Genomic DNA, 16,633 nt, shown 5'->3' with positions numbered 1-16,633 from the left:
TTATTTATATGAACTATGAACACCACATTGTCCCATTTACTCACTCACTCACTCTCACTCATTTTCTACCGCTTTATCCGAACTTCTCGGGTCACGGGGAGCCTGTGCCTATCTCAGGCGTCATCGGGCATCAAGGCAGGATACACCCTAGACGGAGTGCCAACCCATCACAGGGCGCGCACACACACACACACACACACACACACACACACACACACACACTACGGACAATTTTCCAGAGATGCCAATCAACCTACCATGCATGTCTTTGGACCGGGGGAGGAAACCGGCGTAACCGGAGGAAACCCCCGAGGCACGGGGAGAACATGCAAACTCCGCACACACAAGGCGGAGGCGGGAATCGAACCCCGACCCTGGAGGTGTGAGGCCACCGTGCCCCCTTGTCCCATTTATTCATTTATAATTAAACTTGTGTAACATCCACAAAGTCTGTGCTCTCACAAGCCTTTCTTTTTCCCCACACTTTAAAGTGTGAAGCACAGACACCGGAGACTCTTTCTATCTCCTTAACACTTTCACCATGAGGACATCCTTAAAAATATCCTTGTTTGCCGTAACCCGACCGACCCTGTCAATTCAGGACTGACTCAATTATTTATTTTTTAGTTATTTATTTTTGCTTTAAGCCCAACCGACTTGCCGGTTGTAAATTTGCGTTAAGACCGACTTTTTTTTTACTCGTCAAACCAATGGCTATGTACTAAATAAGTGGCAAGAGGAATGGAATACATGGTCGAATAACAAACTGTTTGAAATACAGGATACATATTAAATTACTAATAGGTCTCTAATATGTATCTAATACCTATGTATATACCTATAATCCCATTACCGCTATTTTACAAGGTTTCATCAGAAAAGGTTTTAGAGTTTCTGTCATATATTAATGTAAAAAAAACATTTAAGTTGTCTATATTTGTCTATATTTATTTCTTTGTGATTTTGGGTTATTTTAGTTCTTATTAACCGTTCTTGCTATGAAGATAGCCTCAGTAGCTGACATGGCAGTAAATTATAGCAACTAACTAACTTATTCTTCAAACAACTAATACAAAAGCAATACAATAATAATAATTAGATTTTAGTAAGTATTGTAAATATATAAATTGGCCTGCATACAGACGAAGGCTACGTTCTTTCTTTTAAATAAGAACCAGTGACGTCATCTATGTTTACGCTATTGGTTCCCGGATGTCACACTACGGCCTGTACGTTCGCTTCGTCTCATTCTCTCATTCACTGTCAGAGACGACGGTTCGCGCTCGGTAACGATGGCTGCGGCTGCAGTAAACAAAATGTTTGCGGTCACCGTTCAAAGTCGTACGGGTTCGGGCGCCATAATACATCTAAGTCATTAAAACAGCTCGACACGCTTTAACTTGGCACGAAGTTCTGTAAAAACTGTCCAGCATCAAAATAAGGTTTGCAACGATGCGCCCGAAGGCACGGGTTGAAGACCCAGCCAGTGACGTCACGATTTGCTAATTTGTTTAAAGTCATACCTACTGTACGTAATCACCATAAATTGTACTTTTTTTTTTTTACATTGAATCTTGAAAAAAATAAAAAATAGACCTACCTACTGACCCCCCCCCCCCTTTTTTTTACTGTTACTGCAAACCAAACGATTTTTAAGGATGGCCTCAGTTTGATTATATGTGTTAATTAAAGGCATTGCTTTAAAATCCCTTTATTATTAATTCTACATAAACCTGTGAAAACACTTTGTGTGTTGTTGCACATCTCGGTCCTCGACACAGGAAGTGTTTATTCCGGTCTCGAGTTTTAATCCAAGTGTATTTAGAGTTTCAGTCCGGTTTGAAACAAGCCTCTGTTCTCAGGACGGTCGTGTCAACTTTTCCGTCTGAGCTCATAGAGCACGCAGTTGGAGAGCAGGCAGGAGGGCAGGGTGGCTGTTTTTCCATCTCCACGGCTGTCCCCTTATGATCTGTGTCTGCGAGTGAACGAGTGGTCTTTAGAGAAAGGAAACTACAGAGAGGTTTATGTTTGACGTCTGGTTTATAAGGAAAAGTGTTTAGTTTAGTGACATTTATCATAAGTCATCAGCAGTCACCTTCGTTTGGTGCTTACATTTAACTGGAGCCTATCTGGGTAAGGAATTTGACTGGGGCACACACACACACACACACACACACACACACACACACACACACACACACACACACACACACACACAGTCGTGCGCACACACACACTCCTGTCTTGACACTGACCCACTTGGCCACTGCTGCAGCTCTGCAAGATCGTGCACGCACACACACACACACACACACACACACACACACACACACACACACACACACACACACACACACACACACACACACACACTCCTGTCTTGACACTGACCCACTTGGCCACTGCTGCAGCTCTGCAAGATCACACACACACACACACACACACACACACACACACACACACACACACACACACACACACACACACACACACACACAAAATCACAAAAGTGACTACACCCCTAAGTTAAAATGTCCAAATTGGGTGACCATTTTGATATTTTGTGTGACCATCATTATTTTCCTGCACTGCCTTAACCCTCTTGGGCATAGAGTTCACCAGAGCATCACAGGTTGCCGCTGGAGTCGTCTTCCAGTCCTCCATGATGACATCACGGAGCTGGTGGATGTTAGAGACCTTGCGCTTCTCTACCTTCCGTTTGAGGATGTTACACAGATGCTCAATAGGGTTTAGGTCTGGAGACATGCTTGGCCAGTACATCACCTTTACCCTCAGCTTCTTTAGCAAGGCCGTTGTCGTATTGGAGGTGTGTTTGGGGTCGTTATCATGTTGGATTATCATGTTGCCCTGCAGCCCAGTCTCAGAAGGAAGAAGCTCATGGTCTGCTTTAGTAGGTCACAGTACATGTTGGCATTCATGGTTCCTTCAATGAACTGTAGCTCCCCAGTGCCAGCAGCACTCATTCAGCCCCAGACCATGAGACTCCCACCACCATGCTTGACTGTATGCAATACACCCTTGTCTTTGTCCTCCTCACCTGGTTGCCACTACACACGCTCAGCACCATCTGAACCAAATGAGTTTATCTTGGTCTCATCAGACCACAGGATATGGTTCCAGTAAACAATTTCCTTAGTCTGCTTGTCTTCAGCAAACTATTTGTGGGCTTTCCTGTGCATCATCTTTAGAAGAGGCTTCCTTCTGGGACGACAGAGATGCAGACCGATTTGATGTGGCGTACGGTCTGAGCATTGCCAGGCTGACCCCCCACCCCCCACCCCCCACCCCACCTCTTCAACCTCTGCGGCTATGCTGGCAGCATTCATAGGTCTATTTCCCAAACACAACCTCTGGATATGACGCTGACGACATACTCAACTTCCTGCTGTATGATCGTGGCCAACGTGCTGCATCTCAGTTTCAGGGTCTTTGGCGATATTCTTATAACCAACGCCATATTTTTTTTCAGATCCTCGGAGAGATCTTTGCCATGAGGTGCCATGTTGTACCATGTTGCCATGAGGTACCAATGACCAGTATGAGCGAGTGAGAGAGTGATCACACCAAATTTAACACACCGGAGACCTTGTAACACTAACGAGTCACATGACACCAGGGAGAGAAAATGGCTAATTGGGCCCAATTTGGATGTTTTCACTTAGGGGGTGTACTCACTTTTTTGGCCAGCGGTTTAGACATTAATGGCTGTGTGTTGAGTTATTTTAAGAGGACGGCAAACTGACACTGTTATACAATCTGTACACGCACTACTTTACATTGGAGCATTTCTTCAGTGTTTTCAAATAAAAATATCTAATAAAATATTTATAAAAATGTCAGGGGTGTACTTACTTCTGTGAGATACCGTATCTGTGTGTTTGAGAGATCATTTTCTGACTTTTTCTTCATCTTATGTTCCATTTCCCCTTCACACACTCAGTGAGTCTGTTTTGTGTCTCTTGCAGTGTATCAGTGTTTCTCAGTGCTGGAAGATGGAGCTCTGGCTCACAGCCTTCAGGAGCAGGAGAGTGAGTAAACACTCCATCACACTTGTCCTCCTCAAAAGAAATGACGTAAGAGCAAACAGGATGTTCTGACACGTTCTTTTCCCCCCACAACGTCTTAGTCGAAGAGTTCTACAGCTCCAACCTGCAGAAGAACCAGGCGGTGCAGAACGATGTCCACTTGGCTCGGAGGCTACAGGAGGAGGAGGAGGAGGAGGAGGAGGAGGAAGAGGAGAGGGTCCAACTCACACAACAGCTCCAGCAGCTGTAAGATAGTGTGTGTGTGTATGTGTGGTTAAACATTTTAATGAATTGCTTTACATCAACATTCCCACGTCGTCTCTGATACGTCTGACGTTAGCTACTTATCAAAACAATCTGATAACGATGCTTAAAGCACACCTAGAGATCAGGTAACAAACTAACTGTTACATTAAAGGTGCAGTCAGTGAGTCTTTTAAAGTTGTATTTAAGTGTGCTACATGTAGATCTATTAACCTGTCATAACTTTCAGTTGTGGGAGGGGGCACGGTGGCTTAGTGGTTAGCACGTTCGCCTCACACCTACAGGGTTGGGGGTTCGATTCCTGCCTCCGCCTTGTGTGTGTGTGTAGTTTGCATGTTCTCCCCGTGCCTCGGGGGTTTCCTCCGGGTACTCCGGTTTCCTCCCCCGGTCCAAAGACATGCATGGTAGGTTGATTGGCATCTCTGGAAAATTGTCTGTAGTGTGTGAGTGTGTGAGTGTGTGAGTGAATGAGAGTGTGTGCACAGGCTCCCCGTGACCCGAGAAGTTTGGATAAGCGGTAGAAGATGAATGAATGAATGAACTTTCAGTCGTGTGTGTCAGAGTGCTTGGTGCTGTTCGGATTAAAGGGGCGGTCAGCGATTTTAAAAATTCATACAGAAATATTTTTGTAATATTTTGGTAACACATTCTGGTGGGTGTCAATAAACATATCAGAAGAGTTATCAAAAAACATATCTGCTCAGAAGAGAAGCTCAGGTTTTTAAAGCATCTTAAATAAGGAAAATAAAAACAAACAAACGATGAAGTCTTACCGATAAGGACGAGGAGATTTTTAAAGAAGGAAATACCGTTAAAGCTGCAGTCAGTATTTTTCTAAATCTTAAACAGCTCATCCTTTGAGTGGCACACGAATGTTAGATTATAACACAATCATAAGGTCATGGAAATGGTTGTTTGTGGGTGTGTCTAAAATTACTGACTGCACCTTTAATTACAATGTCTTTCTGATTGCTGATGACTATCTGAACACTTTTAGAAGTCGTTTCCGTCTGTGCGTCTCATTTGTAGGGAGGAGCAAGACTGCGAGTACGCAAGGATGATTCAGGAAGAGCTGCGGCGATGTGACGAAGAAGCTCAGAGGAGGGAGGAAGAGGACGAGGTAAAGTTCGGTTCTTTACAGTACGTCCTAGAGCAGTGTGTGTGTGTGTGTGTGTGTGTGTGTGTGTGTGTGTGTGTGTGTGTGTGTGTGTTCTGTCGTGGCTTTGTGCTCTCACACGACACTCGCTCTCACACAGTCCACACATTTCTCTCACGTTTAAGCTCATTACAGGGCACTTGGACAGAGCGGGCACTTGTTCACAACAGTAAAGAGATCATGGATGGAAAAGGAAAAGCAGCACGAGAGAAAGAGGCTCCTGTTTTCAGGCTCTGCAGAACACTTCACAGAGCCTCAAGTGCTGCTTTCTTTCTTTGTTCCTTCAGCCTCGCTAAAACTCAAACTTTAAAAATGGCAGTTTTGTTGTTGACGAGCTTGAGACCGCACTTTGGGGCTTCGTGACCGTCTCCATAGCGACGCACACATTTTTATTTTCAGCACCGTGTCGTGAGAAGGTCGGTTTAGACGTGAACGGCGAGGCCAGATATCCAGTGCTGATGTTCACAAACGTTAAAGGAATCGTTTGGCTAAAATCCTTTTCTATTACGTTGTTTGTGTATTTATTTTCATTGTAGTAACAGCGCCAGCGTGAATTATACACATGCTATAACTTCAGTTAGCGCTTAACATTCATTCATTCATTCATCTTCTACCACTTATCCGAACTTCTCGGGTCACGGGGAGCCTGTGCCTATCTCAGGCGTCATCGGGTATCGAGGCAGGATACACCCTGGACCTTGCCAACCCATCACAGGGCACACACACTCTCTCATTCACTCACACACTCACACACACACACACACACACACACACACACACACACACACACACACACACACACACACACACACACACTACGGACAATTTTCCAGAGATGCCAATCAACCTACCATGCATGTCTTTGGACCGGGGGAGGAAACCGGAGTACCCGGAGGAAACCCCCGAGGCACGGGGAGAACATGCAAACTCCACACACACAAGGCGGAGGAGGGAATCGAACCCCCAACCCTGGAGGTGTGAGGCGAACGTGCTAACCACTTTCTGGTCTTTCTGTGCGAGAGCTTTAAACCAGATTAAACCAGATGTGTCTTTAATAAACAAATATTCATATTTATTTTCTTATGTTATTACCACTGTGTGTTTTTTCTCCATATGTAATGGAGAAAAGCTTCATATAGCTGGCATCAAAAATCTCTTTTACTTTCTTTAGCTTTATTTTTCTACGTAACGTCTCTATACATACAGACGGACGTACCTGACGCCGTAAGATTAAGACTAAATCATGGATTTCTTTCCGTATTTTTTGTGCACCAGACAGTAAACGGGAGCTGATTGCAGGTAGGAACTAGTTGTGAATGTGGAACTGAGGAAAGGTCGCACATCAGGAATTGTTTCTTTACTTTAGGGAATCTCTGCAGCGATGTCTCTGAAAAAAGACTCAATAAACTGTGAGAATGAATCATTCCCAGTGATTGTGAAACCCCTGGTGTTGACTTATTCAGTCCAATCTGGCCAGAAGGCCACGTGAGCTACCTGAATAACGCCCTAACGCCGTGTTCACACTGGAGTGTATTAGAGCAGGGAACGATGTGTACACTGAGAACACAGACTCATTTACAACGAATCGATGAATAAATGAATCACATACACTGGATGGAAAATTATTGTCCTTCCTGATAGTGGTCTCAACAGGGCGAGTCAGGCTTTAAAGAAAAAAAAAAGGGAATAAATTACAGGCTTCCGCTCGGCCTCGGTTTGTCTCGTCGTTCGGGTTTGAAGAACCCGAAGCTCTCGGAATAAAGCTTTTATCAGACGGTGCTTTAGAAAGAACTATATAAGCAAGATGTCACTGTGTAAGTCACTGTAGCTGTTGACAAAGGGAGGCCTGTGTGTGTGAGTGTGTGTGAGTGTGTGTGTGTGTGTGTGTGAGTGAGTGCGCGTGTGTGTGAAAGTCCCGACTCCTGGCTGAGAAACAAAATGAGGCTTTTCAATGCCTCCTTTCTCCACACATGCCACCTGGTTTATTATTACACATGAAGTGTGTGTTTTGTGTGTGTGTGTGTGTGTGTTTTGTGTGTGTGTAGGGGGCCGGGCATCAGGAGGCTGTGAGTGGGTCTGTAACCCCTCTATAAATAACTGCTAGCTGTATACAGATGAATTTTACCATGTCAGAGTGAATGCTTTGTTAGACCATGTGAAATATCTCAGCGAGGTGACGACGAGGACTAAAGAGCGTCAGAAATCCGTCTACAGAACAGTTCGGTCGAGAGAGGAAGAAAAAAAAAACTTAATACTAAAGTTGTTCCTTTGTTTTACAGCTAAAACATTACAGTTTATCGAAAGTCTCACCACACTGAGACCGAGAATGTTCCTCATTAACGTGTAATGACTTCACACCGTAAAAACACGTTTGGATTTATTTCAGTTCGAACAGCTTCAGACTCTCGAGCTGTTTGCTGTGAGCTCTCCAGTTAGGTTAAATCCTCCAGTTAGGAAATCTCCACCTTAAAGAAAGGAAAGTTGGAGAAGAGGGTAAGAAGATAGAAAGTGTTTAGTCTGACTGAAAAAAACAAACAGCAGGAGGTGACCTTGGAGATCAGTTTTTTTTATCTTTACATAAACTTTTATACTGGAACATTTTGTAAATAAAACTTTCTTGTTAGTTTTACTGAATTAATTAAAGTGCACAAACGTCTGCACACAGCTTTATATACTGTACCATATACTATGACTAAGCCTTAACATTTGTAGGCATCTAAAAACAGTGTTCTTATAGTAGTCTTTAGCGCCCCCTGCTGGCTAGAGGCCACTTTACCTGAAATCTAACAGAACCCATTTACCATTTTGAAATGATAAACTCGACATAAGCGGAACTTTAATTCAGCTCACTGGTTGTTAATAACGGTGTATTTATAGATTATATATTTATATATTATATATTTATATATTATTAGTAATTATTAATAAGCTGTGTGGTCTGAGCTCTGTCTCTTTCTGAGAATCTGAGATCTGTTCTGAATCCTTCTGTTGTTTCCTCAAGATGTCAATGTCCATTAAACCAAGACTAAACCAACACCAAACCTCCATTAAACCAACACCAAACCTCCATTAAACCAACACCAAACCTCCATTAAACCAACACCAAACCAACACTAAACCAACACCAAACCAACATCAAACCTCCATTAAACCAACACTAAACCAACACCAAACCTCAATTAAACCAACACTAAACCAACACTAAACCAACACTAAACCAACACCAAACCTCCATTAAACCAACATTAAACCAACACTAAATCAACACTAAACCTTCACTAAACCAACATTAAACCAACACCAAACTTCCATTAAACCTCCATTAAACCAACACCAAACCTCCATTAAACCAACACCAAACCTCCATTAAACCAACACCATACCTCCATTAAACCAACACCAAACCTCCATTAAACCAACACTAAACCAAGACTAAACCAACACCAAACCTCCATTAAACCAACACCAAACCTCCATTAAACCAACATCAAACCTCCATTAAACCAACACTAAACCAACACTAAACCAACACCAAACCTCCATTAAACCAACACCAAACCTCCATTAAACCAACACCAAACCTCCATTAAACCAACACTAAACCAACACTAAACCAACACCAAACCTCCATTAAACCAACACCAAACCTCCATTAAACCAACACCAAACCTCCATTAAACCAACACTAAACCAACACTAAACCAACACCAAACCTCCATTAAACCAACACCAAACCTCCATTAAACCAACACCAAACCAACACTAAACCAACACCAAACCTCCATTAAACCAACATCAAACCTCCATTAAACCAACATCAAACCTCCATTAAACCAACACTAAACCAAGACTAAACCAACACTAAACCAACACTAAACCAACACCAAACCAACACTAAACCAACACCAAACCTCCATTAAACCAACACTAAACCAACACCAAACCAACACTAAACCAACACTAAACCAACACCAAAGCAACATTAAACCAACACTAAACCTCCATTAAACCAAGACTAAACCAAGACTAAACCAACACTAAACCTTCAGATCATGCGCTTTAGGACAAACCGCTTTTTTATGCTAAGCTTCAGACTGATAACAATAACATTATTATTTAAAACTCTATGCTGTAATAGAGGTGATGTTACTCAGTTTATCAGTCACATAAATTAAGAAACATTTCTTTTGTAAGCTCTCTCTCTCTCTCTCTCTCTCTCTCTCTCTCTCTCTCTCTCTCTCTCTCTCTCTCTTTCTGTTTATTGCATCTCACTAAAAGTCTTCTCTAAACCCCAATTATCTTATATTGAAATATATTCATTTAATATTAACATAATAATAATTAAATATTATAAATATTTGGTATTATATCATCTTTTTTTCGTTTATTTGACTGGTTACTCGAATGAAACAGGTTGACCTTTAAACTCTGATCATTCAAAAGCAGCTACAGTAGGTACATCAATAATGTCAGCAACAAAAACAAATTATAATAAAAATATATTCAGAGAATAATTTCAGGAATAAAACGTTCTCCGCTAAACAACAAATTATAAAATACTATAATCTGTACTGAGAGTTTCATTTGTTTTATTTCTTTATCCTGAGGCTTGAGATTTAATCGATGTCCTCCTTTACACTTTACTTGATTTCTATTTTATTGTTTGCTCTTTTTGGTTTTATTACATCTTTTCCACAGAGGTGTTGCCTTCCGCTGCCGTTGTCCTCGTTTCTGCTGAGTGGTTTATTCGCTCTAACTCTGCTAGCAGTGGAATAAAATAGTTAGCAGTGTTTCTAAATGTGTTGTCTCTGTATTAAAGTGCAATAATAGAGAGCTGCCATGATGTCACAGTTATAGAACCACAACAGAAACCAACACACACACACACACACACACACACACACACACACACACACACACACACACACACACACACACACACACACTACGTTATAGAAATTGCCTTTAGAATCAAAACCTCAACAATTGAGACTGCGCTACTCAGTGTGCACATGCAGTGTGTGTGTGTGTGTGTGGGGGGGGGCATTTGTGGGTTTACCCTGAGCTGTATTTTCCTCTGTTCAGTGCGTTAGTGATGTGTGTGGAAACTTCTCAGCCCACTCTTGCGGCCTCTACAGTATACACACAGGAACACTTTCTAAAGATGTTACTCTGCAAAATTCAGCCAAATGTCATTTCGTACACGTACTGCGTGTGTTACGGTCCCCGTGTCAGTCGTATGTAGGAGATGTTTCACCACAGCACTCTGATTGGCCAATAGGTGTTAATGAATGTTCTAGAACAGTAGCCCTATTATGCAGTTTTTATTAAAGTTTATAATGTTTGTAATGCATTGTTGTTTCCATAGTAACGGCTCGTTCACGGTGACTTGCACGACAGATGCTTCACATGTTCTAAGTCTAATAATATGCACGTTTATAAAAGTGTATATAATATATTTATATATTTAATCATTCAATCGTGTGTGTGTTTTTGTGTGTGTGTGTGTGTGTGTGTGTGTGTGTGTGTGTGTGTGTGTGTGTGTGTGTGTGTGTGTGTGTGTTGGTAGAAGATGGCCAAACGGTTGCAGGAAGAGGAAGAATCGATGATTAGACAGGAGAGAGCTGAGGCTGGTCACCACGAGGACAGAGGAGACTCACTGCTCAGTCAGGGTAATTAAACTTCATACATCTCTGTCTCTGTCTCCATCTCTCTCTCTCTCTCTCTCTTTCTTTCTTTTTCTTTTGTCATTTTGACTGTTCTCTCTCTCGTGCAGGTTTAGGGCTCTGGGAGCAGATGATGCGGGATGCAGAACTTGCACGTAGACTGCAGGAGGAGGAGGACACACTGCCTCAACGGAGAGTAGGTCATATAGATCACACACACACACACACACACACACACACACACACACACACACACACACACACACACACACACACACACACACACACACACACAGCATTTCATTTCACATTCTGTTGTTCTGGTTCCAGATCACCGAAACTGACGTGGACTTTCGTACAGTTCAAGTGGCCCAAGATGAGGTGAGAGGATGGATGGATGGTTGGATGGATGGATGGATGGAATGACTAAACCTGTATAAAGAGATAAAAGAAGAATGGCTGGATGGAAAGATGGATGAATGAATAGATGACAGATGGATGTTGGATAATGACATGACATACGGCTAAGTACGGTGACCCATACCCAGAATTCGTTCTCTGCATTTAACCCATCCAAAGTGCACACACACAGCAGTGAACACACACACACACCATGAACACACACCCGGAGCAGTGGGCAGCCATTTATGGATGGATGGATGGATTTGGATAGAAAAATGGATGAAAGACAAAAATGGCTGCATAGATGGATGGATGGATGGATGGGTGGGTGGATGGAAATGGATAATTATTCTTGATTACAGACTAAATTAATTAATTAAATAATTCCGTTGGTTGGATACATGGAGGAAAGGTGAAATGAACGAGTGAATGAATGGATGAACTGCAGCTGAATGGATAGATGGTTAGATGGATGAAAAGATGAAAAACGTCTCGTGTGATGGACGATCATAACGACGGACAGATGGATTTAATTACTCGGTATAAACGAGTAGGTACTGTACGTGAAGGGATGAGTTGAGTGGAGTTCAGCTGGATGATGAACTGCATCACACTGAACGGAGGGATGAAAGATAACAATGGATGGAGCGATGAAGTTAAACCAGTCGAATGGCTTGAAGTAGAATGGGTGGATAGAGGAAAGAAAAGAAAGATTCATTAAGGTGGATGAAATATTAATAAAGTCTCTGATGTGACGATGAAAGCTTTGCGAACTCCCGACTTCTGTCGCTTCCGCTCTCTGTTACAGGAACTTGCTCGCTACATGCAGCGACAGGAGAAGAAGAGCGGCAGAAGGTCATGTGACCTGTTTGCCCTGGAGAGGTCACCTGATCGGAGAGGCAGAAGAGTAGGAATCACATCCGAAATATATTATGTGACAAATTCTCACTTAACACTAGTAAACAAATTTTATTTATTTATTTGTTTGTTTGTTTGTTTGTTTACTTATTTATTTATTTACACACTAAATCAGCGATATATAAGAAACGTCCGGTTACGACTCTCTCTGAAATCTGGAGATTTTCATTTTTAAGATTTTTTTACTCAATTTAAGGTTTATTATTATTATTATTATTATTATTATTATTATTATTATTATTATTATTATTATTATTATCAATTTACTAATTTATTTCTATTTATTTCGGTATGTAAATGAACGGTCTAGGTGACGAGAGAGAGACTGAACTCCGAGGGCCTTCACTCACCTGTGGAAGAGGAACGATCTCAGGACGATCAGCACTCACTAATCCCCACATGCACTACTCTGTTAGTCTCACACACACACACACACACACACACACACACACACACACACACACACACACACACACACACACACACACACGCACAGCAGGTCACGTTATTCTCACATCCTTCCTCTTTTCTCCACAGACTCGCTCACCCGTTCCACAACATTGCGGAGGAGTTGGACCCGACGTTCGCCGGCAGGAAGCGGGAAACCAGAATCTCCACCAGCTCGTCATCGGGTAATTAAACTTTTTGGAAAACTGAATTTTCTAGGTTCTAGTCCAGATCACGTGGCGACTCTGTTTTCTGCAGGAATCCGCCTGGCTCCTCGGACACCTCACAGCGTTTTCTACGACTACCTTCCAGAACCTTCTGCCATCCCACCAAGCAGACGGCAGGCAGACAGACCGGGACGCCTCAAACCCAAAGAGAAACGGGAAAGCTGTAAGCAGCAGTGAAGGGAGGGGGGGGTTTCTTTAGTTGTGCACTGTAGAAACACATGGGGTGGTGTGATGAAGCAGAAGTTTATCTTCTTCTATCTTATCCTGTAGCTGCACGGTGTTTTATTCCTCTTATACCACAGCAATGTACCAACGCTTAACGTTTCCATTAACAGAATAACGACATCTCGTACATTAGCGTCACAGTACGTTGTAGTTAATGTCGTGGTCTTCCTCGTCACTTACTTTACAGCAGCTGTAATATAATACGGTCGTTCTCTCACCCGCATCACCCCCCCCTCATTATTATAAGACACTTACCTGATATACCTTCGCACTTTTAGTCTGTTTATGTTGAGCGTCCAGTCGTCGGAATAAAAGCCACTGTAAAAGAAAACGAATCAACTCCTCCTGACCAATCAGAGCGGAGAATTCAGCAGCATTCATCCATATTCCACTCCGTCTTCAGTTCTCAAGTATTAGACATTAATGAATTAAAAAAAAAATCAGTTTCCTGAGATGTTTACAATATTTTCCTTATAAAAATCTAACTTTTTTTGATGCACATTATAATACAGCTCTCAGCGTGATTTAGAGAGAAACCGGGAATTAGATTCTGTAAAAAAAAAATAGAGTAAATTAAAGTGTTTCAGATCTTTGGTGCATAAAAAAGGAATCCGTCTTCGTTCCTGGAATGTGGAGGGAATTTGTGCGGCATCATTTGGAGCGTCGATGTACGTTAACGCGGCACTAAACTGTTCACTGTAACCTTTAAACAATGTGCAGTGACTGCAGTGAGGTGGCAGGATCTCTTCCTGGAGTTTATCAAGCTTGTTTAAATTCATCAACCTAGAGAGTTCATTCATTCATTCACTCATCTTCTACCGCTTATCCGAACTTCTCGGGTCACGGGGAGCCTGTGCCTATCTCAGGCGTCATCGGGCATCGAGGCAGGATACACCCTGGACGGAGTGCCAACCCATCACAGGGCACACACACACACTCTCATTCACTCACACACACTACGGACAATTTTCCAGAGATGCCAATCAACCTACCATGCATGTCTTTGGACCGGGGGAGGAAACCGGAGTACCCGGAGGAAACCCCCGAGGCACGTGGAGAACATGCAAACTCCATACACACAAGGCGGAGGCGGGAATCGAACCCCCAACCCTGGAGGTGTGACGCGAACGTGCTAACCACTAAGCCACCGTAGCCCCGAGAGTTAAAACTGCTTATTATTATTTTTTAAAAATATAACAAAACTTAAACGGTATTTTTTTGTGTAATATTGATAGTTTAATTAACGCATCGATATACGATCGAGTTCAAAGTTAAAACCGAATCCAGATTGAATACAGATTAGCACTATCAGTCTTCACTATCAGTTTGCAAGACTTTGTGTTTATGTTTGTGGGTTTTTTGTGTTTTAACAGTGAAGCTGTACTGGATTTACAGGTTAGCGGTGTGTTTTAAACACTGATATAATCAGATGTTTGCCGGTATAACCAGCTCCGTTTCATTTTTATTAACACAACTCGTTAGCATACACACAAAGAAATTAGCATCGTTCCGAGTATCTGGGCTTCAAATAGTGGGGATTGTAGGGAAGGAAAAAAAGATACCTGGCAGAAATGACATGCTCAGAGCTTTAAAACCAGAATTTAAAATATAAATAAGCCAAAAAAATAAATAAAAATCTTACGTTAAAAACGTCGGATGAGACGCACGAGTCCTTCGCGCTTTCTGTGCTGGAGAATAGAGATTATTCATTTGTAGGTAATTCACATGGAATAAAAGTCTATTAGTGTGTTTCTGACTTCACTGTCATTAAAATCTTATAGCACATCAGTTAACTGTACTGTTTATTAGTGTTGTTTATGCCTCCGGAAAATAATGTCAGGAAACGAACCCACTAATATTTCAGAAAAATATCCAAAATTATTTTTCAAAAATAAATAAATAAATAAATAAATAAATAAATAAATAAATAAATAAATAATGTCTGAATAGTTTTAGAAGAAAAAAAAAACATTAAATCGCCCAACAACAAAATAATAAATGATGTAACTTGTCTGTGATTTTATTGGCCGTTTGTTTGCTTTGCTCTTATAAGATGCTGAGGAACTGTTCCAGGTTTCAGGAGGGAGGATTTCGGAGATTTGTAACAGGATCTGTGGAATATCTCTAACGATCGCTGCGTACGTCTCTCTCCTGTTGTGCTGTAAGGGCTTTGGTTTTATTTCATTCATAGGTAATAATAAGAAATAATTTTACACACAGGGTTTTTTTTAATGGCAGTTCTCAAAAAAACTGGGACGTAAGGGCTTCGAACTCGTCAGATAGAAAGAATATCATATTGACCTTAAAACCGTTTACACGACAAAAGCATTCCTGGTTATTTTTCATTCGTCTGTTTTGTACTGTTTTGATGTTAGGAGAAATATCTTTGTTTTTTTTTAATAAAAACGCTTGCTTGACTTTAAATACTTTTTATGTAGTACATACAATAAAAAAAACACAAGGCTAATGCCCTGGTGTATTTTGTGCATTTATACATTAATTCGTTCATTCATTCATTCATTCATTCATTCATTCATTTTCTACCGCTTTATCCGAACTTCTCGGGTCACGGGGAGCCTGTGCCTATCTCAGGCGTCATCGGGCATCGAGGCAGGATACACCCTGGACGGAGTGCCAACCCATCACAGGGCACACACACTCTCATTCACACACGCACACACTCACACACTACGGACAATTTTCCAGAGATGCCAATCAACCTACCATGCATGTCTTTGGACTGGGGAGGAAACCGGAGTACCCGGAGGAAACCCCCGAGGCACGGGGAGAACATGCAAACTCCACACACACAAGGCGGAGGTGGGAATCGAACCCCCAACCCTGGAGGTGTGAGGCAAACGTGCTAACCACTAAGCCACTGTGCCCCCCCCCCCATTTATACAATGTTTGTTTGTTTGCTTATTTATTTATTTCGATTTTCTTCGCACACCTGCACTGTATGCTACGCACTCACAAAGTAAATTTCGCTGTTAGATCGTGTTGTGGTTTCACATCAGCTCTGAATAATATGTTATTTTTAGACGGCGTTAACGCGACGCGGCGCTGCGACTGACACCATCTTCAGCTCTTTGTTCTCATCACAGAGAGGGAAATTCTTGCCACGTTGGATTGTTTAGATGTCAATCTGCGTCATTGTTCTAGATCTGCTTAGACGAGGATTCGCTCCACCCACACACACACCCAAACACCCACCCACACACACTCACACACACACACACACACACACACTGCACCTTGAACGAGGTCACACTGCTTCTGCTA

General features: G+C 42.1%; 1 protein-coding gene across 4 annotated transcripts in view; it reads left to right on the top strand.

Annotated features, from left to right (window-relative positions):
• Positions 1 to 14,156, top strand: part of ccdc50b (coiled-coil domain containing 50b) — a 16,475-nt gene extending 2,319 nt beyond the window's left edge. For 2 of the 4 annotated variants that reach the window (XM_047804272.1, XM_047804279.1), the window contains 10 exons: positions 3,987 to 4,049; positions 4,148 to 4,292; positions 5,340 to 5,430; positions 11,036 to 11,138; positions 11,243 to 11,328; positions 11,463 to 11,513; positions 12,343 to 12,492; positions 12,763 to 12,863; positions 12,990 to 13,084; positions 13,158 to 14,156. In XM_047804272.1, coding sequence (XP_047660228.1) covers positions 3,987 to 4,049; positions 4,148 to 4,292; positions 5,340 to 5,430; positions 11,036 to 11,138; positions 11,243 to 11,328; positions 11,463 to 11,513; positions 12,343 to 12,492; positions 12,763 to 12,863; positions 12,990 to 13,084; positions 13,158 to 13,303 — 1,031 coding nt within the window. In that variant the 3' untranslated portion in view covers positions 13,304 to 14,156. The remainder of the gene's footprint in view (positions 1 to 3,986; positions 4,050 to 4,147; positions 4,293 to 5,339; positions 5,431 to 11,035; positions 11,139 to 11,242; positions 11,329 to 11,462; positions 11,514 to 12,342; positions 12,493 to 12,762; positions 12,864 to 12,989; positions 13,085 to 13,157) is intronic. The other 2 variants (XM_047804282.1, XM_027168804.2) reach the window with 2 other exon arrangements.
• The last annotated feature ends 2,477 nt before the right edge of the window (positions 14,157 to 16,633 follow it).

The sequence above is a fragment of the Tachysurus fulvidraco genome, chromosome 2 (assembly GCF_022655615.1).
Source record: "Tachysurus fulvidraco isolate hzauxx_2018 chromosome 2, HZAU_PFXX_2.0, whole genome shotgun sequence".
Taxonomy (NCBI): Eukaryota; Metazoa; Chordata; class Actinopteri; order Siluriformes; family Bagridae; genus Tachysurus; species Tachysurus fulvidraco.
The sequence above is the reverse complement of the archived record's forward strand: the minus strand, read 5'-3'. Positions and strand labels throughout refer to the sequence as shown.